Source organism: Podarcis pityusensis (genome assembly GCF_964106645.2).
Source record: "Podarcis pityusensis genome assembly, chromosome: 13".
NCBI lineage: Eukaryota > Metazoa > Chordata > Lepidosauria > Squamata > Lacertidae > Podarcis > Podarcis pityusensis.
Genome location: NC_138038.1, coordinates 50,192,851 through 50,219,999, shown reverse-complemented (window position 1 = coordinate 50,219,999; position 27,149 = coordinate 50,192,851). Strand labels below are relative to the sequence as shown.

Below are 27,149 nucleotides of genomic sequence, written 5' to 3'. Positions count from 1 at the left end.
GGGATCAAAATGGCGTCTCTTTCGTGAGGCAAGAGCTGGGAAATCAGGACTATACGTATATTGTCAGCCCTTCTTTCCTTAAAAGATGCGTGTGACAGAACTCTCTCGTTCATTTATGGGTTAATGTTGTACACTGCCCTTCCTTGTTAACCCTCCCGGATGGTTTACATCAATTTTTTAATTTATTTTTTAAATGGCGAGAGCCAGCCTGAGGGAACGAAGCAGAGTAGGCCTCTCTCCTCCTTTACCTCACAGAAGTGACCGTTGGGTCACGTGCCGCGCCTTAGTGACTGCGCGCCTAGCAACCGTTGCCATGGTAACCACTGGAGTAGTTTCACGCCCAAACCCTTTCTGTGGGGGGCGAGAAGTTGGTTGCCATTAAGAGAAGGCTTGAAAAACAAATACCGTTTCCTCACATTTTAAATCCCCCCCACCCAATTTGAAATACGCGCGCCCTGGCCTTCCAGCACATTCAGAGTCGCAGCCATTAAAATGGTGGGTTTTAAAACAGGCCCGACTCCTCCCCATAATTCCCTCAGAGGCTGGAGCGCCTTATTTTCCCCGCCTCCTGAGAAACCCAACCAACCGTTAGGCTTCTTACGCTAACTGACAGTGAGCCTGGCTAGTAGGAGTAGAGTAGTGATACCCTTCTGTTTTGATTGGGTGGCTGGCAGGGGAGGAGCCTCTTTTGATTGGAGGAGGAGGAGGCTGGTGTTTGTCCCTTGGAGCTCAGCTGATCAGCAGCAGGAAGAAGGCCGGTTCTTCCAGGGAGCGGATTGGACGCCTCTGTGCCCCTTTACTCTGGAGTAGGCCCACTGAGCTCTGTGGGAGTGGATCCAAAGGGAGCTTGAGCCTTGGGAGGCGCTCCTGGTTTCGCAGCCCTCTGGGTGTCTACTCGGAAGTAAGTCCCATGGCGTTCCCTGGGGGTTACTCCCAGGTAAGTGGGCATGGGGTGGGGAGAATCCGCTGGGAGCAGGCCCTATGGAAACTTCGCAGGGCTCACCTCTTGAGTAGACCTCCCTCCCATCCATACACTGAAAGTGCTGTGATGATAATAACTTATAATAATATATTATTACTACCCAGTAATAAATACTACCCAGGACAGGATGGGGTTGTGCAGGGTTGTTAAGGCAGCAGAGAGCATTGTTGGCTGCCCACTCTCCACCTTAGAGCAGATTTATGCAAAACTTTCCCAATCCTTAATGAACCTCTGGTCTTTTGAATATCTAATTTTCCCTGTCATCTTATCCATCTCCGCATAATCTAATAGTTTTGCTCTCCATTCCTCAATTGTCGGTAGGCCCTCTGATTTCCAATTTTGAGCTAATAAGACTCTTGCTGCCGTTGTTGCATACTGGAACAGCTTGTGATCTTTCTTTTTTATCTCCCTTCCTACCAATCCCAACAGAAAAGCCTGGGGTTTTTTAACAAAAGTATATCTTAGAATTTTCTTCATTTCGTTATATACACTCTCCCAGAACCCTTTAACCTTTTGGCATTCCCACCACATATGGTAGAAGGTCCCCTCCCTTTCCTTGCACTTCCAGCATTTATTACAAGTTCCATACATTTTGGCTAATTTTGCAGGAGTCATATACCATCGGTAAAACATTTTCATTAAATTCTCCTTTAGTGTCACGCAAGCTGTAAACTTGAGATGTTTTTTCCAAAGTTTCTCCCATTCTTCAAAATATATATTATGACCGATATCTCTAGCCCAATATATCATTACTGACTTTACTTCCTCGTCTATTAAATTCCATTCCAATAACTGATTATACATTTTAGACAAAATTTTATAGTTGTTATTCAATATCTCAATCTGGAATCTAGAATCTTTATCAGCATATCCTTTGTCTTTAATGTCTTTCCTGAACATTCCGTTTATCTGGAAATAGTGCAGCCAATCATAGACTTTCTCTTTGACCTGTTCGTACGGCTTCATTTTCCACTTTCCTTCTTCTTTCATTAACAGTTGTTCATAGGTAGCCCAATTGTCCCTCATGTTAATCTTTTTAACGCTCATGACTTCTAGTGGCGATAGCCAATGGGGTGTTTTAGGTTCTAACATATCTCTGTTCCTCTCCCATACCTCAATCAGTGGACCTCTGAAAATATGATTTTCGAAGCCCCTGTGTACTTTTCTCCTCCCATGCCATAGATAGGCGTGCCACCCAAATCTGTTGTTAAATCCCTCTAGGTCTAGCACTTCCTTATCTTCCAGTTTTATCCATGTTTTGACCCAGCATAGGCATGACGCCTCATAGTACAATTTCAAATCTGGCAGGGCAAAGCCCCCCCTTTCCTTCACATCTGTCAACAGTTTAAATTTTATTCTTGGTTTCTTGCCCTGCCAGACGAATTTTGAGATCACCCTCTGCCAGTCTTTAAATATCTTTATACCCTTAATTACAGGAATGTTCTGGAACAGAAACAACACTTTTGGAAGCACACACATCTTGATTGTGGCTATTCTGCCCCAAAATGACAGTTTTAGCTTGCCCCATGTTTCAATATCTTTCTTAACTCCTTTCCATACTGTCTCGTAATTATTTTTGAATAAGTCTATGTTTTTTGGCGTTACCCATATTCCTAAATATTTCACCTTTCTGGCCACCTCTATTTCCGTTTCTCTTTGTAATTCTTCAGTTTTATCTGTATTCATATTCTTTACTATAATTTTTGTTTTCCTTTTATTTAATTTGAAGCCAGCCACTTTTCCGAATTGGTCAAATTCTTCGAGTACCTCTTTTATTGAATCTATTGGATCCTCCATTGTTACAACCAGGTCGTCTGCGAATGCCTTAATTTTGTATTCGTTCTGCCCAACTGTTACTCCTTTTATCCCCTTATTTTCTCTTATTGAATTTAGGAGGGCTTCTAACACCATTATAAATAACAATGGGGACAGTGGACATCCCTGTCTTGTTCCTTTTGCTATTCTTATTTCTGCTGTCTCCACATTATTTATTATCAGTTTTGCCTTTTGTTCCGTGTAGATTGCCTTTACCCCGTTATAGAATTCAGTGCCAACCTCCATATATTCCAATTGTTTCAGCAGGAAATCCCAGATTATGTTATCGAATGCTTTCTCTGCATCCACGAATAACAACAAACCTTGTTTATCACACCTGTCAGATAAATATTCTATAATATTTACTATGTTTCTTATGTTGTCCTTCATTTGCCTACCCGGCAAAAAGCCTGCTTGATCTTTGTGTATACTTTCTACCAATATATTTTTTAGTCTCCTTGCCAGAATTCCCGCAAAAATCTTGTAATCTATGTTTAATAGGGAGATTGGTCTATAGTTTTTAATCTGTTGTAAATCTGAATCCTGTTTGGGGATTAGTGTGATTAGTGCCTCCTTCCATGTCTCTGGTATTTCTCTTTCTTTAAGGATATTATTCATTACTTCTTGCAATGGAGTCAGCAAGACTGACTCCATTTCTTTATAATAGCTACCAGTAAACCCATCTGGACCTGGGGCTTTCCCTTTTTTTAATTCCTTTATTGCTTCTTTGATTTCTTCTACCTCAATTAGGGCACTCAATTTTCCTTTCTCCACTGTGGAAATCTTTTTTATATTCTTACATTTTAGAAATCTTTCTATTTTTCTCAGATCTGGAAAATTTAAGTGATGGACAGATAACACTAGTGGGCTTTAAAGGAGCTCTGTAAAAAGAAAAGAGTATTGTCTAAAGAGAAATGGAAGAACTAGAATGATTAATGGCATTACAAATTAAGAAATGCGAACTTTTATAAAAGATTATTACGGATGATTTGTGGAAAGGTTGAAGGAAGTCATACTTAAAAACCTGTGAAAATGAGAATCGAACTTTTATATTTTGTTTTTGTATTTTGTATTATGCAAATTAATAAAAATTATGCATGAAAAAAAAAAAATAGAGCAGATTTATGCCACAAGGTGCCATAGGAAGGCACTGGACATAGTAAAAGATCCATCGCATCCTGGTCACTGTCTCTTCGAGCTCTTGCCGTCGGGACGGAGATACAGGACGATGAAGACAAGAACGAGCCGTCTTAAGAACAGCTTCTTCTCCAGAGCGATCTCGGCCCTGAATGGGAAGCCCGGACTTTGAAAGTCATCTAATCTCCCTTGCTGTATTATACTGTATTGATTAATTAGAGTTTTTATGGAGCAGTCAAGTAATTTCGTTGTCCTCGAAGGGGGCAATGACAATAAAGATATTATTATTATTATTATTATTATTATTTATACCCCACCCATCTGGCTGGGTTTCCCCAGCCATTCTGGGCGGCTTCCAACAAAAATTAAAAATACATTAAAATGTCACACAATAAAACCTTCCCTGAACAGGGCTTTGAACAGCCATTTGTTCTTGTTTAGTGGTGTCCGACTCATCATGACCCCCTGGACCAGAGCACGCCAGGCACTTCTGTCTTCCACTGCCTCCTGCAGTTTGGTCAAACTCATGCTGGTTGCTTCAAAAACACTGTCCCACCATCTCGTTCTCTGTCGTCCCCTTCTCCTTGTGCCCTCCATCTTTCCCAACATCAGGGTCTTTTCCAGGGAGTCTTGTCTTCTCATGAGGAGGCCAAAGTCTTGGAGCCTCAGCTTCAGGATCCGTCCTTCCAGTGAGCACTCAGGGCTGATTTCCTTCAGAATGGAGAGGTTTGATCTTCTTGTAGTCCATGGGACTCTCAAGAGTCTCCTCCAACACCATAATTCAAAAGCATCCATTCTTTGGCGATCAGCCTTTTTTATGGTCCAGTTCTCACTTCCATACATCATTACTGGGAAAACCATGGCTTTAACTATAGGGACCTTTGTTGGCAAGGTGATGTCTCTGCTTTTTAACATGCTGTCTAGGTTTGTCATTGCTTTTCTCCCAAAAGGATTCTGGGAGCTGTAGTTTCTTAAGTTGCTGAGAGTCCTTAGGAGACCCCCCCCTTCCAATCCCTCCCTTTCCCCTCTTAGAGCTACAGTTCCCAGGGTGGTTTAACAGTCAATCTCTCTTGCCAGGGAACTCTGTGGATGGCTGCTCTGAGAAGGGACTGGGGGGGGGGTGGTCTCCTAACAGCTCTTGGCAAACTACAGTTCCCAGGATTTTTTAGGAGAAGCCACAAATAAAGTTGTGCGATGATTCGTTAAATGTATGGTTCAGATGCGGGGCCTTAGCGTCAAGAGCAGGCATAGGCAAACTCCGGCCCTCCAGATGCTTGTGACTACAATTCCCATCATTCCTGACCACTGGTCCTGCTAGCTAGGGATGATGGGAATTGTAGTCCCAAATATCTGGAGGGCCGGAGTTTGCCTATGCCTGGTCAAGAGGTAGCGGAGGTAGTTTTGAGAGTGCCATTGCTGTTATTGGGTAAAGGGATAGCGCACCTTAGGGCGTTCCAGGGAGAAAGAACAGATCTTTCTTTGGAATGGATGAACACTTTCCACCATCTAAACAGCCACTTGCCATTCACACTCAAGGTCCTGAACTCCAAAACTCCTGTTCGAATCCTTGCCATCATGCCAAGGAGGAAGTCCCTTTCCTGAGTCCTCCCTCCGAGCTTCAAATAACTCACACATAGGCACCGAACGGGTTATCGGGCTTTATTGGCATATTTTCTGTCACCAGCTACAGACATCAAATGGCAGTCTGATCTATGGCATGTTCTCTCCTCCCCTCGGCAGGTTAACTCAAAGATTTATACCCTGTTTCCCCGAAAATAAGACAGTGCCTTATACAGTGGTGCCACGCAAGATGAACGCCTCGCAAGACGGAAAACCCGCTAGACGAAAGGGTTTTCCATTTTGGAGGTGCTTCGCAAAACGAATTTCCTATGGGCTTGCTTCGCAAGACGAAAATGTCTTGCGAGTTCCTGTGGGGGTTTTTTCCTTCCCCCCCCCCTTTTTCCCAAGCCGCTAAGCCGCTTATCAGCTGATCCTCTAAGCCGCTTAACAGCTGATCGCTAAGCTGCTTACCAGCTGATCCGTTAAGCCACTAAGCCGCTTATCAGCTGGTCCGCTAAGCCGCTAATAGCGCTAATCCGCTAAACCGGTAATGGGCTTGCTTCGCAAGACGAAAAAACCGCAAGACGAAGAGACTCGCGGAACGGATTCTTTTCGTCTTGCGAGGCACCACTGTATTAATTTTTGCTCCCAAAGATGCGCTAGGTCTTATTTTCGGGGGATGTCTTACTTTCAGGGAAAGACGGTGCAGTAATTGTGAGTCAGCCAGACTCCGTCAGGGCAGCAGGCAGCAGCTTGTCCTGGTGGCAGCACGGGCTCTCTGATTTAAAGAGACCTTGCACTGCCTGAACAGCTCCGGCTGCGCTACGGCCAGTGAGCTGCGCGGCGGCGTCTGCCAATATGGTCCAGAGGAGTCAGATGTCTTATGGTAGCTTCAGGGGCCTTATGTTCGGGCGAGGCCCTATTATTGGGGAGGTCTTATTTTCAGGGGGATGCCTTATATTACAGCGAGAGGCAAAACTGGAAGTACCGTATTTTTTGCTCTATAAGACTCACTTTTCCCCTCCTAAAAAGTAAGGGGAAATGTGTGTGCGTCTTATGGAGCGAATGCAGGCTGCGCAGCTATCCCAGAAGCCAGAACAGCAAGAGGGATTGCTGCTTTCACTGCACAGCGATCCCTCTTGCTGTTCTGGTTTCTGAGATTCAGAATATTTTTTTCCTTGTTTTCCTCCTCCAAAAACTAGGTGCGTCTTGTGGTCTGGTGCGTCTTATAGAGCGAAAAATATGGTAGGTCTTATTTTCGGGGGATGTCTTATTTTCGGGGGAGAGACGGTAGGGGCTGGGGAATGCTGGCAGCCAGCCTGCCCCATCATCTGCTCCCACTTTGGGGACTACAGTGGTACCTCGGGTTAAGTATTTAATTTGTTCCAGAGGTCCGTTCTTAACCTGATACTGTTCTTAACCTGAAGCACCACTTTAGCTAATGGGGCCTCCTGCTGCCGCCGCGCTGCCGGAGCACAATTTCTTTTCTCATCCTGAAGCAAAGTTCTTAACCCGAGGTACTATTTCTGGGTTAGTGGAGTCTGTAACCTGAAGCATATGTAACCTGAAGTGTATGTAACCCGAGGTACCACTGTAATTGTTAACCACCTGCCTGAGGGGCCCCACCCATCGATACTTGCTCGCAGAATCACTACTTCATGACAGTAGTTAAGGAGTGAGGAATGAAGGCTGGTATAGGCTATATGAGGCTTTGGCATATGCATTCATTGTACTGTGTACGTGTACAAATGGGAGCAGATATATATTTTATTTATTTTTGTTTGGCATTCTTTATCTCCCGCTTAATCCAAGATCTGTATATGCATAAAATAAAGCTAAAAAAACAAGTAGACGTAAAACGTATTCGCCATTAATATATCTGTTTTCAGATAGCATGAAAACATCTCCCCCCTCCAGCTCTCCTCCTTCTAGGGGTGGAGGAATGAAATGAAAACCTGTTTCATTTAAACAGCAAAACATTATTAAACCCAGCCCTGGACAAATGAACGTCATTATCCTGCATGACAATTTAAACTCCAAAGGATGTTCTAAAAAGATGTGTTCAAAGCTAGTTTAAAAGAGACCAGATTTTAATAGTGTTCTGACAGATATAGGATTCAACAAGCATAGCTATTGCCACTGTCACATCTCTGAACTGGGAGAAAACTGTACTTGATTTTTAAAAGCACTCATGCAAAAGTTTAAAGCACGAAAGCTTTTTGGAGAGGAGGAAGAGACGACGACTTTAGAACAAAATTACAGTTAACAAAAAAGACTCTTATTTATACCACAGCTGGTGGGAAATAGATGACATCAAATCTCTTGTGCAATCACTAGCTTTTTGGGTGGGTGTGCGTGTGGGTGTTTTCCATTAATTTCTCCCTGCCTTGAAGCATACCGTATTTTTTGCTCTATAAGACTCACTTTTTCGCTCCTAAAAAGTAAGGGGAAATGTGTCTCCGTCTTATGGAGCGAATGCAGGCTGCGCAGCTATCCCAGAAGCCAGAACAGCAAGAGGGACTGCTGCTTTCACTGCGCAGCGATCCCTCTTGCTGTTCTGGCTTCTGAGATTCAGAATATTTTTTTCCTTGTTTTCTTCCTCCAAAAACCAGGTGCGTCTTGTGGTCTGTTGAGCAAAAAATACGGTATTTGGCTTTAAGAAGGAAAGTTGACAGACCACGTATACTGTTTTCTCCCCAGAATTGACATCCCATCTTTGGAAAGATCGTCTGGGGCTTTCGCAGCTCTGTACTGACTCCAAAATGGATATCGGAGGTGGTGGCTGTGGCCGGATCCCATACGATGACTATCCCGTGGTGTTTCTGCCTTCCTACGAGAGTCCTCCCACCTGGATCCCTCCTCATGAGGTGTGTATCTAAAATATCCCTGGGTCATTAAGAAAGCCTGGTCGCTGTAACCCCCAGCATAGACTACTGCAGTGCACGTCTTGTGGGACCTGCTTTGGGCATTGTCCTGGAAGCTAGTGCAAACTCCAGCAGCTTAACTGCTCACCCGGTCAGACTATCTCCATCATGTTACACTGCTTTTGAATTAATTCCCCTAGGTGCCAATTAGCTACCAGGATATTTTAAAGATGTTGGAACTGGTGTACAAAGCGCTATACATCTTGGGACGAGAATACAGTGGTACCTCGGGTTACATACGCTTCAGGTTACATACGCTTCAGGTTACAGACTCCGCTAACCCAGAAATAGTACCTCAGGTTAAGAACTTTGCTTCAGGATGAGAACAGAAATCGTGCTCCGGTGGCGCAGCGGCAGCAGGAGGCCCCATTAGCTAAAGTGGTGCTTCAGGTTAAGAACAGTTTCAGGTTAAGAACAGATCTCTGGAATGAATTAAGTACTTAGCCCGAGGTACCACTGAAGTTTAAAATATCATTTTCACCCCATATACCCCCAAACTGACCACTGCTCTCTGCAGCAGAGGGTCTCTTGCAGATAATCTCATCAGGAAACCTGGAGAAACCCAGCCAGATTGGTGGGGATATAACAGCAACAACAACAACAACTAATTATTACTACCACCTTCCTCTTTCAACAAGATGGCTCAATGGAGATTCCCCCCCCCCCCCCCCGCATCTACTGGATTCCAAATCATTTTTATATATGAAATCATTTATTTATGTTTTTTCTTGTTGCTGTTCATATTGTTAAATCACTTTTGTATATTATATAATCCATACTGGTAGAAGCTGATTAGAGTTGGGCATTGGCTAACCCTCTTCTACAGCGCTGATGTCTGGTTGTAAGGTTTTAAAAGAAATCCAAGTTGTTTAAAATGTTTTTCTTCAGCCATTTTTCTTACTCTTCTTGGAGCAGAACTAGGCAATGGTATGCTATGATGAACCCCAAGAAGTTTCTGATTTCCACAGTGAAATTCACCTTGCCATTTTTTTATTTTGTATCTTGCTTTCCCCCCCTAGAGAATTTACCATTCGGATTATAACAATGAGCTGACCCAGTTCCTGCCTCGTACCATTGTGCTGAAAAAACCTCCAGGGGCACAGGTGAGTCTTGGCCCACTCTCAGGGGACTTGTGGAAAAAGGGGATTACAAGGGTGTGAGAGGTTTTCTCAGCTGGGATTGTAGGCTTGTCAACTGAGGCCCTCCACACCAGGCTTGGAAAACATGAGGTCCTGTGGACTTTTTTGGACTCCATCTCCCATCAGCCCCAGTCTGCACGGGCAATGGTCAGGAATGATGGGAGTTGTAGTCTGAAACATCTGGAGAATAGCTATCCTTAGAGGGGATTCTCTGCATTTGTAACCTGCCCTGTGCGTTACAAATTTTATTTTATCTATCTGGCCATTGATAGCAGTTCCTCTCTTTCATGGGGTCATCGTGGGTTGCAGTAAAAATGCAATGATGACGTAGACCTCTCTCACCCAAAGGTCTGTTGCAGAAATAACAGTCTGGAAGAAGACAGTACAGTGGTACCTCGGGTTAAGTACTTAATTCGTTCCAGAGGTCTGTTCTTAACCTGAAACTGTTCTTAACCTGAAGCACCACTTTAGCTAATGGGGCCTCCCGCTGCTGCCGTGCTGCCAGAGCACGATTTCTGTTCTTATCCTGAAGCAAAGTTCTTAACCTGAAGCACTATTTCTGGGTTAGTGGAGTGTATAACCTGAAGCCTATGTAACCCGAGGTACCACTGTATTCAGGAACAATCTATATGTTGAACTGCCAAATCTCCAACTCAATTCTGTTTCCTTTCTAGCTGGGCTTCAATATTCGAGGAGGAAAAGCATCACAACTGGGGATCTTCATCTCTAAGGTGCGTTGATCTTTAGTCCTGACCTCATGGCTGCCTAGTTCTGTTGACATGCAAATTAATTGTGTTTCTTGGTCATTTTTTTAAAAAAGCATTTTACTATGATCTTCAGCTGAGAAGGCTCCCAGAGCATTTTATGTAAGATCACAAAACAAGGGAGTCCCTGCCCACAGATTTGCAATATAAAAGGCATGATGCAAAAGGGAAAGGGGTTGAAGAGGGCAGAGGAAAAAGTAAAACTCATTCACCAGTTCTTATTATATGTTGCACTTGTCAAATGACCTGCAGTTTCATCCTATGAGTATTTTTGTTTAAGTTAGCATATAAAATTATAGAAAAACACCCCTTCTAATCTGATTAGAATTGATTTCAATATGCTTTCAATAAAGCATAAAATATGTCTATTCATTTGCCAAATTACTTGATGAGATTCACTTTCTCTATGAAGAATATCTATCAGTTATTATGCCTGTTTCCTTGGAAGCATATGCCACATACTTCAGTCTTGCTTATTACCAAACAAACAGGCTGAGGATTGCAGCTTTAAATGATTATTTCTGGTAAATGACTTAGGCGTTTCGTACAGATCTTGGTTAAAAAATAAATCTAAAATAACCCTACCTTATCACAAAGAGGAATGGTTGGATTTAAAAACAGAACCATTTATTTCAGTCTAGCTGCTATGAGCATGATTTGCAGGTTTTCAAAATAAAAATGAAGGGAGGAATCCTGCCTGCCCCTCCCAGCAGCCTCAGGGTTCATTTTTGTGCCTTTGTCCTAAACCTTTTCCTTCTGCTGTTTCATTACAACTGGCAAGGAGACCAGCAGCTCAGTCCTTCCTCTGTTGTAAGCAAGTTTTGCTCATTTCAACGGAGCTTCGCCTTGAGTTTCTATCCATCGGATTCATAGACTCATAGAGGTGGAAGGGACCCTGCAATACATGAATCTCAACATGCAGTTCCTCATCCAGTTTGAAACCACACCAGACCCTGCTGAGCTTCACAAATATGCCAGCAGTTTTATCGCCGCACCATTTGGGGACTGAAAGGTTTGGAAGTGGCAGAGCTCAGGGCAGTGAGTTGTGTGACAGGATGGGGCCAGCTTCCCCAAGATGCCAAGGGCGCATTTGCAGCTCCTGGCCTCTGTCTGAATGGCGGTCTTGCCTCTCCTGATCCCAGGTGATCCCGGATTCAGATGCCCATCGAGCCGGATTGCAGGAAGGAGACCAAGTGCTGGCAGTTAATGACGTCGACTTCCAGGATATTGAGCACAGCAAGGTGAGAGGGGGGAAAGGATGCACCAGAGGCCTGCATGGAGCAGCCACAGGATGTGGTCTGAAGGCTCATGGTGTATCAGCCTTGCTGAAGCAAAGCTGGTTTAGGGAGGTGCCTGGAAGGGAGACGGCATTGAAATCCTTTATGTGGGATGCCTTCTACAATGGGAAGGAAGGGCAGATCCTGAATAGGGTAACTGTGCCCCTGAAGGACCAGGTGCGCAGCCTGGGAGTCATTTTGGACTCACAGCTGTCCATGGAGGTGTAGGTAAATTCTGTGTCCAGGGCAGCTGTCTACCAGCTCCACCTGGTACGCAGGCTAAGACCCTCCCTGCCCGCAGACTGTCTTGCCAAAGTGGTGCATGCTCTGGTTATCTCCCGCTTGGACTACTGCAATGCGCTCTACGTGGGGCTACCTTTGAAGGTGACTCGGAAACTGCAATTAATCCAGAATGCGGCAGCTAGACTGGTGACTGGGAGCGGCCGCCGAGACCACATAACACCGGTCTTGAAAGATCTGCATCAGCTCCCAGTACGTTTCCGAGCACAATTCAAAGTGTTGGTGCTGCTGACCTTGAAAGCCCTAAATGGCCCTGTATACCTGAAGGAGTGTCTCCACCCCCATCATCCAGCCCGGACACTGAGGTCCAGTGCTGAGGGCTTCCTTCACTGCAAGAAGTGAGGTTACAGGGAACCAGGCAGAGGGCCTTCTTGGTAGTGGCACCTGCCTTGTGGAACACCCTTCCAGCAGATGTCAAGGCAATAAACAACTATTTTACTTTTAAAAGACAACTGAAGGCGGCCCTGTTTAGGGAAGTTTTTAATGTCTGATTCTGTATTGTTTTTAGTATTCAGTTGGAAGCCGCCCAGAGTGGCTGGGGAAACCCAGCCAGATGGGTGGGGTATAAATAATAAATTATTATTATTATTATTATTAATAAATCAATCAACAACCCAGTGTGATGCCCTTCTTTGTTTAGATGTTCATCTGTTGTTTTTCCCCTGCCCCTACAGGCTGTGGAGATCTTGAAAACTGCTCGGGAGATCATTATGAGAGTCCGATTCTTCCCATATAGTAAGTGCTGTTGCCGCCGCCACTGCTACTGCTCTTTGCAAAATCTTTGACCTGTTTGAAAGAGATTGTTTGTCAGGTGAACTGGGACCCACTACATCCATGAAAGAGGAGAGGAAAAATAATGTGCTCCTCCATTATACAAATCCAAAATATGAAACACACACACACATATGTATTTTAAAATAGTGTAGAGTTTCGTAACATCAGTATAGATGGCTTAAAAGGGGTATTTATTAGACAAATTCCTGGAGGAGAGGTCTGTCTGTGGCAGTGATGGCTAAATGAAACCTCCAGCTTCAGGGCTAGTCTACCTTTTGAACACCAGTTGCTGGGGGACAACTGTGGGAGGAGAGCTGTTGCCTTCATGCCAACATTGTGGGCATGAGAAACAGGATCCTGAACTTGAAGGGTTTACGTCTAGGAACGCAGTCTTTATGTTCTGCCACTCACACTTTTTCTCCTATTCCCCTTCCAGACTACCAGAGGCAGAAGGAGCGAACGGTTCACTAGAAATCCCTTCCCAGCTGGCAGCCTTCTCTTTGCAGAGAGTTCACCACCCTCCAGCCAGATTCTTCTTTCCGTGTTTACTCCTGCTCCAAAGCCTTTTCCTTCGGCAAATGCCTGCTTGGGGGTGTCGAGGGGGCATCATTTGTGACGCAGAAACCTCCCCTTTTTGGCTGGATTCCATAGATCCAATTACCTACTGAGAAGGATGTCTCTAAAGTTTTCTTCCGCTTTGTGCTGTGAAGCAAGAAGCAGTAGGAGCCGGATGCAGGGCTTCAGCCAGTTCCCTGGTCCAAGGAAAAATGGATGTCGGTTTGCAGATAAAGCTGCTACCTGTTTTCATTCATCCCCAGGCCCAGAAGGACATTCTGTTCCAATCATTTGCTACCTTCATAGCTCTCAGAAAGAGGAGGGACAGAAAGCATCGGGTCCCAGAGGAGCAAACGGAATGCTTCTGAGCTGGTCTCCTTTTTGAATCAGAAATGGGCCTGCGGTGGTGATTTGGGGCGTAATCCACTGTAAATATCTGCACGAAAGCATGCTGAAATGAAGGGGATTTATTTCGTCATTGTGCTAAAGCTGGTGCAAGGGCTGGGGCTTTGATATATGTCTGCCTCTTCTATATGAAGGCTCAGGGGCTTAAGAACCTATGTTGGTTTGCATGTCATGGGATATGGCTTTAGTAGGATCATTAATAGTTCTCATTAAAATGCTGGAAGGAGTTTGCTTTATACACAAAGCAAGCTCCTGGTTTTCATGCACAAGGAGTGGATTCTTCTTTTCTGGAAACAGTAATACCAGGGGGATCTTGCATGTGATGGTGGGGTATCTGCAAAGTATAGATGCCATGCCTTTCCCCAAATCTCTCTTGTTACCTGTGTTTCATCAGTTCTGCTTTTTATTTAGAATACCCTTAATGAACACTCAGGCTGTCTTAGGCCACATTTAAAGTACTATAATATAGTGATACCTCGGGCTAAGTACTTAATTCGTTCCGGAGGTCCGTACTTAACCTGAAACTGTTCTTAACCTGAAGCACCACTTTAGCTAATGGGGCCTCCTGCTGCCGCCGCGCTGCCGGAGCACGATTTCTGTTCTCATCCTGAAGCAAAGTTCTTAACCTGAGGTAATATTTCTGGGTTAGCTGAGTCTGTATCCTGAAGCGTCTGTAACCTGAAGTGTATGTAACCCGAGGTACCACTATACTGCTTCCCCAAAGAATCCCGGGAGTTGTAGTTTGTTAAGGCTGCCAAGAGTTGTTAGGAGACCTCCTAGAGCAGGCATGGCCAAAGTTGGCCCTCCAGATGTTTTGGGACTATGACTCCCATCGCTCTTAGCTAACAGGACCAGTGGTCAGGGATGATGGGAATTGTAGTCCCAAAACATCTGGAGGGCCAACTTTGGCCATGCCTGTCCTAGAGCTACAATATCTCAGTGTGGTTTAACCACCAATCCCTCTTCACATGGGACTCTGGGAATGGTAGCTCAGGGAGAGGAATAGGGACCTCCTGACAACTTTCAACACACTTAACAAACTGCAACTCCCAGAATTACTATGGCATCATAGTGCTTCAAAATTGTGCTGTGAATGTGACAAAACACAGGCAATGATAAATCAGTAACTAATGTACTATGCACACACCTAATTCATGAGTCAGATACTTTTTTAAAAAAGCAACAAAGCGGAACTTTTTCAGATTTCTGAGCAAATGGGTGGTACCCTTTTCTCCTCGGTGTGATCACACCCATTCCAAGCTGTGGGTATGTTTGCAGTCCTTATCTGTCCGGGCAGCCGCAGATTTGCTTTTGCCTTCTTTGATGTGAGTAAAGGTAAAAGGTAAAGGGACCCCTGACCATTGGGTCCAGTTGCGGACAACTCTGGGATTGCGGCACTCATCTTCCTTCACTGGCCAAGGGAGCCTGCGTACATGACTAAGCCGCTTCTGGCTTAGTCCTCTCCCCAAACTGCAGCCTGCTTGGTTCTGTGTGGGGCGAGGTTGTCACAGCAGTGAAACCTGCTTAGATTTTGTTAGGTGAGCCTTACCACATGAACCTCAGCTAAGAAACATTTTCAGGTTTCTGATGGCAGGATGTCTTCCCTGCCTCTAGCTGTTTCTGCACAAGGGGATCATTAAAAAAAAAAAGCAAGAGAATTTGATTAACTTGAGCTTCAGCCCCTTAGAGGAAGCACGGCTAGGGAGTTAAAACACACACATTCCTCACCTCCAAAGAATGCTTGTTCATCAAAACTCTACCTCCTGCTTCATTAAGTTTGGGTGTGGATCCGTTTGAAGGAGGACAAGCGTGCTAATTGTCCAATTCACAACACTGTCAAAATATTTATATAAGTCTATTGATGTTCTGTAATGTGTTCTCTTTGAGACTTATTTTTTCACAACAGAGACAGCAACCTTTTCTTGTCATTGCTGGATTCTATCAGAGGGGTTTTTTTGGGGAGCAGGGAAGTTTCAGTAAAATGTTACCATCTGAGACTGGTGTATTATTCACCCTGCTTGGGGTTGCTGTGGACGCCATACTGAGAGCCTAGATTTCACAAGATTTCCCATTTTACTTCTTCTGTCTAAACCACAGAGCCTAGGACTTGCCGATCAGAAGGTCGGTGGTTCGAATCCCCGCGACAGGGTGAGCTCCTGTTGTTCAGTCCCTGCTCCTGCCAACCTAGCAGTTTGAAAGCATGTCAAAGTGCAAGTAGATAAATAGGTACCGCTCTGGCGGGAAGGTAAACGGCGTTTCTGTGTGCTGCTCTGGTTTGCCAGAAGCGGCTCAGTCATGCTGGCCACATGACCCGGAAGCTGTACGCCAGCTCCCTTGGCCAATAAAGTGAGATGAACGCCGCAACCCCAAAGGCTGCATTGTCTCAGTTACAGGTTGTCGGAGGCCTTGAGTCAGGTTGTAAATTTCCTGACAAAACTAGTACCATGTCTCTTTTATTCCTTAGAAATACTTGTCTATGTAGCAGCTATCTTCACCATGTCAGAAAGAAAAGAGTGTCCCGCCCAGAAATTGATGGCACCCTGTTGCTATGTCCCCCAAAAGGAAGCTTTCTAGGTGGCTGTAATAGCAGTGGGTGCTTGACCCAAACAAGAGGGATACCATAACCTTTACTTGCCTGTAAACTTTCCCGAAACAGCTGGCAAGCTTCAGTTTGACTACTGGACAGGAGAAGAGTAATTGTTGTTGTTGTTTAGTCGTGTCCGACTCTTCGTGACCCCATGGACCAGAGCATGCCAGGCTCTCCTGTCTTCCACTGCCTCCCGCAGTTTGGTCAAGCTCATAGCTTCGAGAACAGTGTCCCACCATCTCGTCCTGTCGTCCCCTTCTCCTTGTGCCCTCCATCTTTCCCAACATCAGGGTCTTTTCCAGGGAGTCTTCTCTTCTCATGAGGTGGCCAAAGTCTTGGAGCCTCAGCTTCAGGATCTGTCCTTCCAGTGAGCACTCAGGGCTGATTTCCTTCAGAATAGATAGGTTTGATCTTCTTGCAGTCCATGGGACTCTCAAGAGTCTCCCCCAGCACCATAATTCAAAAGCATCCATTCTTCAGCGATCAGCCTTCTTTATGGTCCAGCTCTCACTTCCATACATCACTACTGGGAAAACCAGAGCTTGAACTATACAGTACAGACCTTTGTTGGCAAGGTGATGTCTGAAGAGTAATTGGTCTGATCCAAAAAATCAAATCTACTTTGTGTCCACTTTGAGGGTTTTGCTTTGTTTTGTTTTCAGTCCAGCAGTGAATAAATTTTACGAACCAAGCAAATAAAGCCAGGGAAGTCTATGCAAGTGTGTTTGGGGGAAGATTCTGCAAACTAGGAGAATGATTTCTCTGTCCCATTCAGGTTCTGTCCCCCCCATTTGAATCTTAAGTTTAAAGCATGCAGGTTTCCAGAGCAGACCGTTTCCCAGAGCAGCTCACATTGGTATCAAAATAAAACACAGGACAGAAAGGAAAGAAACCGCATCAAAATGCAACGCCACATTTCAAAGTGATTTGAGAATTAGTTTCGAAGTGGCATCAAATTCAAATGGCGCATAGAATCAACGCCTCCTTTTGCCAACCTCTTACATTGCAAATATCCTACTTGTTTTGAACCCGCTTTCAAAGTGCTGTGATGAATTTATACGGCAACAATTTCGTGGGCATAGCCAGGATTTTTGGTGGGGGCAGACTTTTTGTTAGGGAGGCAGGCCAAACAGCTCGCAAGGAATTTAATTGATTTTTATTGATTGGAGGCAGCTGCCCCTCCCTGCCCCCCCCCAGTTACGCCCATGAACAACTCCCTAGACTAAAATTCCTATTGTAATTAAGCCATAGTATGGGTAATTGTATATTCCTTCCATTTAGCCTTAGCTGCCTTTGAGTCTATTTTTAGATTGCAAGCCTCTGTGGTCTGGGTCCTGCCAAACCTGTTTTTTGTGTCCATATACACAGATGGCAACATGGAATGGGTGCCGATGAGAGGCCAACCTGAAAAGTCCAGAATATTTATATTTTTTGCTGTTCCATGCTACTAGTCCTTGCCTGCCTGCTTCACACTTCCAGTGAAATGGAAACACTCCTGGTGCAACAGTTTCCAGTACTGTATTTCTTGTTTTTTTAAAAAAGGAAAAGACAGTGCTTCAAGATTCAAATAGTATCTGATTATACCCTTTCTTCTATATTCCTCCTTCATAATGTAAACATAGAAAGAAGGGGTGGCGTTTGGCACCTGTTATTATCTTAGTGTGCAATTAAATGGGAACAAAGTCACGGGACAGGAGACAGCTGGTATGCTTGGTTCCATGGTGTAATGGTTAGCACTCTGGACTTTGAATCCAGCGATCCGAGTTCAAATCTCGGTGGAACCTCATTTTGTTTGTGAATGGGGGGTTCTCCCATCCCCTAACCCCCCTCGATTTTCAAATTGCGCGTTAGCCGCAAACCTTGGAGAGAAATTAGAGGGTTGCGTCTCCAGTGGAGAGAGTTGGTCGCAGCCTGTCTCGTTCACTCTCAAGAGTAATTTAAAAGCAGAAAGTGTGTGCATGGATTTCTAGTGGGGTTTACAGAAGTGCTAAAAATTAGTGTCGTTGTCTCCAAAGTAGAAAAGCTTTAATCCGGAAACGAAAACTTCAGTCTGAGTTCCTTAAACTTAAGCAGTAAAAGCTTTAGAGGGTGGGGGAATAAAGGGGGCGGGGTAATCAGCTGGAAGGCGTTATGCAATCTTAAAGAAACCAGCCCATTTAAACATGTGCAGAGTGCCTTACGGACGGGCGGGGTGATTTCCTTCCCTCTCGTGTGCCTAAGATAGGAGATCGCAGATCAGTCAACACAGCGCAGACTGAAGAAAAAGTTGCAAGAATATGGAATCTCAGAAGGAGGCATCGCCCAAGTGTCGGAGAACAGGCTGCGTTTTGATTGCTGGGGCCCGAGATTCATTTTCGGAAAGCAGGACGGCTAAGCTGCAAAATGAAACCATGCCAACAACAGACTAACACATCCAAAGTTTTCAAAATGCCGCTCACACCTTGTAAAGCTTCTACATATACTGTGACGGGGAAAAGACATGAGCGGATGCATTGGTGGTTCAGTGGTAGAATTCTCGCCTGCCACGCGGGAGGCCCGGGTTCGATTCCCGGCCAATGCAACGTACATTTTAATCTAGTTTTAAAATTTCTGCATATGTTTCTTCAGTTAATTATATTATCGCACAATAACATTTCCTCCATCTTCAGGAATAGCAAAAGGCAAACTTTTATAGCCATTTGAATAAAGCAGTATCAAGAACTGCTGAGATTGCACATTACATCAAGGCACCTATTATCACTGGCCGAAATAGCTCAGTTGGGAGAGCGTTAGACTGAAGATCTAAAGGTCCCTGGTTCGATCCCGGGTTTCGGCATCAGTATTTTACGTTTTCCTTCTTTGGCCTTTAAGTAATAAGAGTCAGTAAATGCAGTCCTTTAACGGCAAGTTTCTCCGCTGTGAACATACAGACAGACTACGTTTTGTGTGGACACTTTTTATTTCATTTTTTTAAAGAGCTATGCCACTTCAAGAAAAGACAAGAGGACATGAAGATAAAAAGAAATGAAGTGTTGTCATGCCATTACAAGTAGTATTTAAGTTATTTACTGAGCACTTGCTGAAAGAAGACGGAAGAGCACTTTTCATTTGCAAATAAAGAGAAAAGAAATAGGGTTGGGGGACGGCAAGGGAAAAGGAAGAGACCAGCTCTTTTTAAAGAAATAGCAATTCATTGCACGTCTGAATACCCATTTTTGAACAAGCATCTGTGGACCAGCACTGCGAAAGAGAGTTAAGTATCAGGAGCAAATGAACCAGTGTTAAGACAGTGGATATGAAGTCTTCCAAGTCACCCCCGTTTCCCCTTAAACCTAATGAATATGATATAGGTAAAGCTGAGAGGTGAATATGAGAACAGGTGAACCTGGCCAGGAGAATAGCCCGATCACGAGCAGAAGCCGCGACGAGGTGGCCGAGTGGTTAAGGCGATGGACTGCTAATCCATTGTGCTCTGCACGCGTGGGTTCGAATCCCATCCTCGTCGGTGCATGTTGGCAGTTAGGGTGTCTTTTTTTTTAAATAGCAGTACGCAGCGTAAGCATCAAACCTGCAGGGCAAACCGATCATGAATCAGAAATATACTATGCGGCAGGTATCACCAAAGCAGTGTTGTCATTTTCTAAACACGCTGTTGATCCTGCGCACCGCACCTGCCGTTTTCTCCTAAAACTATTCTTCCATTAAATTGCAATTAGCAATTATATCAAGTAGACACTATGGTAAGAAAAAAATAAACCGCATTCCCTTTGTTGCGAGCAGCAATGTAAATAAGGAAGCAAATATAAATAACTGGCAGCGGGATCCAAACCCAGGCCCCCTTAAAGACTGGAGTCTTAAAGCAGCGTTTTACGACCGCTCGCTCACGCTGCCACAATTCGTTTAATGTATCTCATTTAGAAATACGTAACCATAAGAGCAATCAATTTCAACAACTTGGGAGAAGCCGATCAGGGCAGTGATTTCAGTCTTTCGCAGAAATTGTGGGTGGCTCTTAAAAGAGCCGTTTGTGTGAAATGACGCCCCCCAGTAAAATGTTAATTCACTTTTTCTTAGGGGCGAGTTTGGGCTTGGATGCCTTCGGCTTGGCTTTAGCCTTCGGCTTCAGAGCTTTGGCGGGGCTCTTCGTTGTCTTCTTGGGCTTGGTGACTTTGGACTTCTTGGGGCTCTTGGCTGCCTTCTTGGCACCTCCTGCCCCCGGTTTCTTGGCCACTTTCTTGACGGTTTTCTTGGCCCCAGCACCTCCTACAGCCTTCTTCACCTTGGCCGCGGCAGGCTTCGTGCTCTTCACCGCTGCCGCCGGCTTCTTGGGCGCCTTGTCCTTGTTGTCCGCCTGCTTCTTATTGAGCTTAAAGGAGCCCGAGGCGCCCGTGCCCTTGGTCTGCAGCAAGATCCCCCGGGTCACCAGGCTCTTCAGGCCCAGCTTGATGCGGCTGTTGTTCCGCTCCACGTCGTAGCCGGCGGCCGCCAGCGACTTCTTCAGCGCGGCCAGGGAGACGCCGCCGCGCTCCTTGGACGCCGTCACCGCCTGGGTCAGCAGCTCCGTCACGCTGGGGCCTGAAGCCTTGCGGGACTTCGGGGCCGCCTTCTTCGCGGTACCTTTGGGAGCCGCAGCAACAGCGGCGACAGGAGCAACTTCAGCCATTATCGCAGTGAACCTCCTTCTTCCTCAACTCCGAAATCTGAGCGCGAGCAGCGGCTCGGAGCTCGCTATTTATAGGGGATGAGCCGTGCTCTGATTGGTGCGTTTCGGGGACGGCGCGTGCACGCCAATACCTGGCTGGGGGCCTTTGCCGCATTGTGCTTCTTTATCCGCTTAAAATGTCAATTAATCGAAATTAGCTGCATGGATAATTTCGGTTCCGGGAGGGATCGATGGGGAGGATATGTGCGATTTTAAGGATCTGGTTTTCGCGTTCGGGGGATGCAAGGCAAGCCTGGAAAACAGAGGGGAGCTCAACCCCTAGCTAGTTCTTAAGCCTTCAAATAGGTAAAACATTTGCTTTTAAGTCAAAATAGCAAATGTTTCTTTGGACGGACACTTGTGGAAAGTATTTAATAGGATACTTTGGAGGGTTTCCTTTTCAGTAACCGAGAAAGGAACGTGTTTCGGCGGATTATTTCAAGACAATTGCTTATTTAATTGAGCCAAAGTAGCACATCCGGCTTGTCTTATGAGGTTCTGTTTTCTGGCGTTCAGTGAAAGGAAAGTGGTATTGTATAGTTGTTTTTGAACCAAGCTTCCAAGATATTCCGCGGGAATTTATTGAAAGTCTAAACCACTGCTGCACAGAAACTGATCGGCTTTCCCCAGAAATAATTGTTAAGAAGGTTTGTCCGCTGTGTCGCCTGAGGATAGATATGTCACCGATATAAAGGGAGTCTGCAACAACAACAACAACAGATGCAGACTTTGTGCCTTAGGAAACTGACAGTTCCCCCACTCCACTCCAAACTGAAGTTTACAAAGAATAGACACTTGTGGGTGTCCCACAGCAGACAGGGTCTGGGTCCCTTTGGTTATTGCAAGTGTCTGGAGATGAGTGTCTGGAGGCTGTTGGAGGATGGGTAGCGGCTAACAGATTGAGGTTGAATCCTGACAAGATAGAAGTGCTGTTTTGGGGGGACAGGAGGCAGGCAGGTGTGGAGGACTCCCTGGTCCTGAATGGGGTAACTGCCCCTGAAGGACCAGGTGCACAGCCTGAGAGTCATTCTGGACTCACAACTGTCCATGGAGGCGCAGGTCAATTCTGTGTCCCGGGCAGCTGTCTACCAGCTCCATCTGGTATGCAGGATGAGACCCCTGCCTGCAGACTGTCTCGCCAGAGTGGTGCATGCTCTGGTAATCTCCCGCTTGGACTACTGCAATGCGCTCTATGTGGGGCTACCTTTGAAGGTGACCCAGAAACTACAACTAATCCAGAATGCGGCAGCCAGACTGGTGACTGGGAGCGGCTGCCGAGACCACATAACACTGGTCCTGAAAGACCTACATTGGCCCCCAGTATGTTTCCAAGCTCAATTCAAAGTGTTGGTGCTGACCTTGAAAGCCCTAAACTGCTCAGTTTACCTGAAGGAGCGTCCCCACCCCCATCGTTCTGCCTGGACACTGAGGTCCAGCTCCGAGGGCCTTCTGGCGGTTCCCTCACTGCAAGAAGCAAAGTTACAGGGAACCAGGCAGAGGGCCTTCTCGGTGGTGGCACCCGCCCTGTGGAACGCCCTCCCACCAGATGTCAAGGAAATAAACAACTATCTGAGTTTCTGAAGGCAGCTGTGTTTAGGGAAGTTTTTTATGTTTAATAGATTTTTGTATTTTAATATTCTGTTGGAAGCTGCCCAGAGTGGCTGGGGAAACCCAGCCAGATGGGCAGAGTATAAATAATAAATTATTGTTGTTATTATTATTATTATTATTATTAAGACTTCACTGTCAGTAAGGAGTCATCTAACTATATTGTAACACCCTGAGATTTTATCCTTTTATCCCTGGCTATGGTGGCAATGTAGTCTCTGGGATCCATTGGCTGACATCTATGACTGGTGAGTGCTACATCATACCCGGGAAGACTTGCAGTTAAATTGTCTACTCGTGATAAAATTACCTAAAAGTCACTCATTAGGTGATCTGAAGCCCGTCACTCCCTCTCAGTCTTGCCAACTTCACAAGCTTGTTGCGAGGTTGAAAATCAGGCGAAGATAAATTGTTCCTGCTTCTCTGAAAAAGGTGAAATGTCTAAAACTGAAATTGATACAACACTGCTTCTGGACCCCTTGAACTGAATATACAAAATGTTTGATAGATATTTAAAGAAATTAATAGAAACAGATAATGCCACACAGCAGTGGCTACAACAATTCAATGGAATGTCATAGTAACAGACAATATCGTGGAAACAGCACACACAAAAACCCATCAACCCAGTGGCATACAGTTGCACAATGGCACAATATCTTTTTTCCTCCATCAGTGAAAATTCTTAGGAAACTCTTATGAAAATGAATCACTTCAAAAAATCAAGGAAAGGTCAGAAATCACTTTCTAAGCTGTTTAACAGTGCAAACCTATGCGTGTTTATCCGAAAGGAAGCCTCATTATATGCAATGGGCCTTCGTCCCAGGTAAATGTGAGAAACATTGCATTGAAAAAACAACAACCAAGGGCTGCAGAATCCTCGTACATAATTAGTCACACCTGCTTTTTGGGAGGTCTCAGCCCTTAGGCAGACTCGAATACTATTAGGATAACACCAAATCAGGAAAACTGCAGATCAGCGAAGTCCTCGTTAGTATAGTGGTAAGTATCCCCGCCTGTCACGCGGGAGACCGGGGTTCGATTCCCCGACGGGGAGAAGCGCACATTTTGCCGGGTAGGCGCGGAAATGGTGATCGGAAAAACAATAGCTGTATATGTATTATTACTATTATTCTATATTATTAATACCCATTAACAGTTTAAAGTGTTAGATTAAGAATGCTATACTCCACTGATCAGCACTGAACACAATACTAATATTTAACATACGATACAATCGCAGTCGTATGAAAGGGAACATAAAATCGCTTGCGGGTTTCAAAACTCAGACAGTAGCAGAAAAAAACAATCTTCCATGTGGTCAGCATTCAGTTAACAGGAAAATAGATACTGGCAGCGGTGGGATTCGAACCCACGCCCCCGAAGAGACTGGAGCCTTAATCCAGCGCCTTAGACCGCTCGGCCACGCTACCTTACGAAAGCAGTTCTTTTTCTCTCTCATTTTAGTTTGCAAGACTAAATTTTCTTTTGTTCTTTTGTGTTCTGTCTACTCGTCTAATCAGTTGCAAGCATGTAAACCGGCACTTTCTGCAATTCTCTGTACAATTCCAGCAGAATTTAAGTCTCACGCTGCGCTACCATTTGCTTCGTTCTGATTGGTCAATAGCTAACTTCCGCTTTTGTCCATTCTTGTCGCCGCGCGGGATATTTAAATAAAAATATTTAGTTTTCCCTCGCTACCGGGTAATCCCTAAGAAATTGAAAATCAGATTGAGGGAGCACAGCCCATAAATGTATGTTCTTCGTGAAATTAAGTCCACATATGTTGTGTCCTCGCCTTTCATTTTATTAAAAGAATCCTGGAAACAACAAATATATAGTGAGCGGGGCAAGCTAGGGAAGGTAAAAAGAGAAAAGGATGGAGACTTTGCGGCTTCAAATCACGTCCAATCCCTGCAAAGCGCGGGAGATTCAAATCCGGCAAGTGATTGGTCAATGCTCTTAGCCAATCCAAGCAGAGGAATTACAGTATAAATAGCCCGCCAGAGGCCGCTTTCGACAAGTCGTTGGTGTCAGCCGTGAGAGAAGGTGTTTGTTTTCTATTCTTTTCGCCTTGTAGCTCTGTAATGGCTCGTACCAAGCAGACCGCTCGCAAGTCCACCGGCGGGAAGGCGCCCCGCAAGCAGCTGGCGACCAAAGCCGCCCGGAAGAGCGCCCCGGCCACCGGGGGTGTGAAGAAACCTCACCGCTACCGCCCTGGGACTGTCGCCCTGCGAGAGATCCGTCGCTACCAGAAGTCGACCGAGCTGCTGATTCGCAAGCTGCCCTTCCAGCGTCTAGTGCGGGAGATCGCGCAGGATTTCAAGACTGACCTGCGCTTCCAGAGCTCTGCGGTGATGGCCCTTCAGGAGGCGAGCGAGGCTTACCTGGTGGGCCTTTTCGAAGATACCAACCTGTGCGCCATCCACGCCAAGCGGGTCACCATCATGCCCAAAGACATCCAGCTGGCTCGCCGCATCCGCGGAGAAAGGGCTTAAATCGACACCTCTCGCTCAAAGAACAAAAGGCTCTTTTAAGAGCCACTACATACTCTCAAAATTGCTGGAAATTGCTCTTATTCTCCTTGCTTTCGGTGTACTTTTCGGTAGGGCAAAATGCCCATCGTATACATAAGCGAAAAGTGCTATAACGTTTTCTGCATATAACTTATAATAAGCGGTCTTGGGCCGGGGGTAGATCCCTTTTACAGGACGTATATATGTCCTTAATGATAGTGTAGAAAAATGCAAATATTTTTGGCCACTTCGTCTTTTCAGTGCATCTATGCCTAGGACCAACAGGGCAGAAAGCTTGGACTTCTTTTATATAAACGCTATGGAAATGTTACAGCTATTTCCGTAAAGGAACTGCCTCGTTATAATTGCTTCCCCTAACCTAGAAGTTTCAACTTGTATACACATTTGATTCATGCCTCTAAAATAAATATAGCTGTTCTAACCTGCAGTTTAACATCCAGCTTTGCTGTTTCATGCTTGAGACAGCTGGTATACAGTTCACAACTTTGGATTTCGACAGCATACTGGAAAGAATGCTGCGGTTTTGTAAAATACTGTAATATCAGCTGCTAGGTAGGGAACTGCAATAGGTTGGTTTATTTTTGGATTTAATAGCGAGCTAAAGCATATCTGGTGGTTATCCAATAAGCCAACCTTAAGCATGGTTGGGTTGGTTAATTTTACAACACTGGAATCTGCCGCAAGCATCTAGCATTTTACGTGAAAAGCAAGCACAGCTCTTCTAAAGAAAAAGTGGAGGGCTCTTAAAAGAGCCTTTTGGTTTAAGTGGAGTGGGGTTTTTTCCAAGTTTACTTGGAGCTGGTGTACTTGGTGACAGCCTTGGTGCCCTCAGAAACGGCGTGCTTGGCCAACTCCCCGGGCAGCAGCAGGCGCACAGCAGTCTGGATCTCCCGGGAAGTGATGGTGGATCGCTTGTTGTAATGGGCCAGGCGGGAAGACTCGGCAGCGATGCGCTCGAAGATGTCACTGACGAAGGAGTTCATGATGCTCATGGCCTTGGAGGAGATGCCCGTGTCCGGGTGGACCTGCTTGAGCACCTTGTAAACATAGATGGAGTAGCTCTCCTTCCTGCTCTTCTTGCGCTTCTTGTCGCCCTTCTTCTGGGTCTTGGTAATGGCCTTCTTCGACCCTTTCTTGGGCACGGGAAACGACTTCGCAGGCTCAGGCATTTTCAAAATCAGCCGCTACTTCTGTAGCGCAGAGAGAAACAAACGCCTTTTATGCCAGCTTCATGCAAATGAAGGACTTGAAGCATTTGTTTTCTGATTGGCTGGTCAGGAGACTGTTTCAAATACTGCGTTTCTATAGGCAGAAAATACGTGTTTCCCATTGGTTTAAGAACTATGCTCCCTAGACTTTGAATTACAAGCTCAATATGGTATTGGTCGCTGACTGGAAAGCTTGCATTGCTATCCAATCAAAAATGCGATTCGAAGCCACAGGCCAAATTGAGCAAAACGTTTCAGGGAAATGCTTTTTAAAAGATAATACAATCATTAGATCAAAAAGGGATAATTTTAGATTCAGATATCTGTTCCCATGAAAAATCACACAACCCCCCCAAATTTCCTTTTGAGAAACGGAATATAGTACTGTAAATTCGCAATAAAATTGCTGAGCACTCATATGATTCCCAACTTCTTCGCCGAATTATTTTTTAAAGAAAGCCCTGTTGCTTTGTCTTTTACTCTTTAGCATTCAGAACGTAGGCTTGCAAGTTCCTGTAGGAAACCGTTTGATTACTGCACTATTTTGATTTCCCCCGTAGTTTCTCTCCCAACCCCCCGATAATCTCCCCAAACTTTCCCTTCCGTTCTGTTTCTCAAGGTTCAGGGACGGAAGTGTCGACCAATTTTTCAAGCAGGGTTGCGCTTCTAAAAAAACGCCACCTCCCTTTTTGATTATGAAGCTTTCCTAAATCAGATTCCAACGTGTTCTCATGATAATCGATTCCCTTAAATCCCGGGGGGGGGGGGGCGCCATTGATAATCGGATTAAACGGCTTCGAGCAATCACGTGCATTGCGTAGTTTTGGCAATTGCCCTATGGGGACTCGTTATGCCCCTTTTTCAACACGTATCGAAGGCATTAATAAAATCTTCAG

General features: G+C 45.2%; 4 protein-coding genes and 1 pseudogene across 7 annotated transcripts in view; 2 read left to right on the top strand and 3 right to left on the bottom strand.

Annotated features, from left to right (window-relative positions):
- Positions 1–27,149, bottom strand: part of LOC308462201 (chromosome-associated kinesin KIF4-like) — an 85,907-nt gene that overhangs the window by 32,947 nt on the left and 25,811 nt on the right. The window lies entirely within an intron of this gene.
- PDZD11 (PDZ domain containing 11) lies at positions 343–13,901 on the top strand. 3 transcript variants are annotated; one of them, XM_080980071.1, is made up of 7 exons: positions 343–495; positions 8,195–8,361; positions 9,438–9,521; positions 10,232–10,288; positions 11,464–11,562; positions 12,573–12,633; positions 13,109–13,901. In XM_080980071.1, exons 2-7 carry the CDS (start codon positions 8,257–8,259, stop codon positions 13,141–13,143), a joined length of 441 nt encoding a protein of 146 aa, XP_080836197.1. In that variant the 5' UTR covers positions 343–495; positions 8,195–8,256; the 3' UTR covers positions 13,144–13,901. The 3 variants fall into 3 exon arrangements, with proteins under 3 accessions (XP_080836197.1, XP_080836196.1, XP_080836195.1); XM_080980070.1 differs by lacking the exon at positions 343–495 and adding an exon at positions 701–901; XM_080980069.1 differs by lacking the exon at positions 343–495 and adding an exon at positions 702–937.
- LOC308460724 (histone H1.5-like) lies at positions 19,139–20,898 on the bottom strand. The gene has a single exon (XM_080977238.1). The coding sequence runs from the start codon at positions 20,859–20,861 to the stop codon at positions 20,259–20,261; it is 603 nt and encodes a 200-aa protein (XP_080833364.1). The 5' UTR covers positions 20,862–20,898; the 3' UTR covers positions 19,139–20,258.
- Positions 24,335–25,056, top strand: LOC308461019 (histone H3.2). Its single transcript, XM_080977595.1, has one exon. The coding sequence runs from the start codon at positions 24,596–24,598 to the stop codon at positions 25,004–25,006; it is 411 nt and encodes a 136-aa protein (XP_080833721.1). The 5' UTR covers positions 24,335–24,595; the 3' UTR covers positions 25,007–25,056.
- On the bottom strand, positions 25,810–26,317 carry LOC308461020 (histone H2B 7 pseudogene; annotated as a pseudogene). The gene has a single exon. The product of its transcript is annotated as a histone H2B 7 pseudogene (transcript).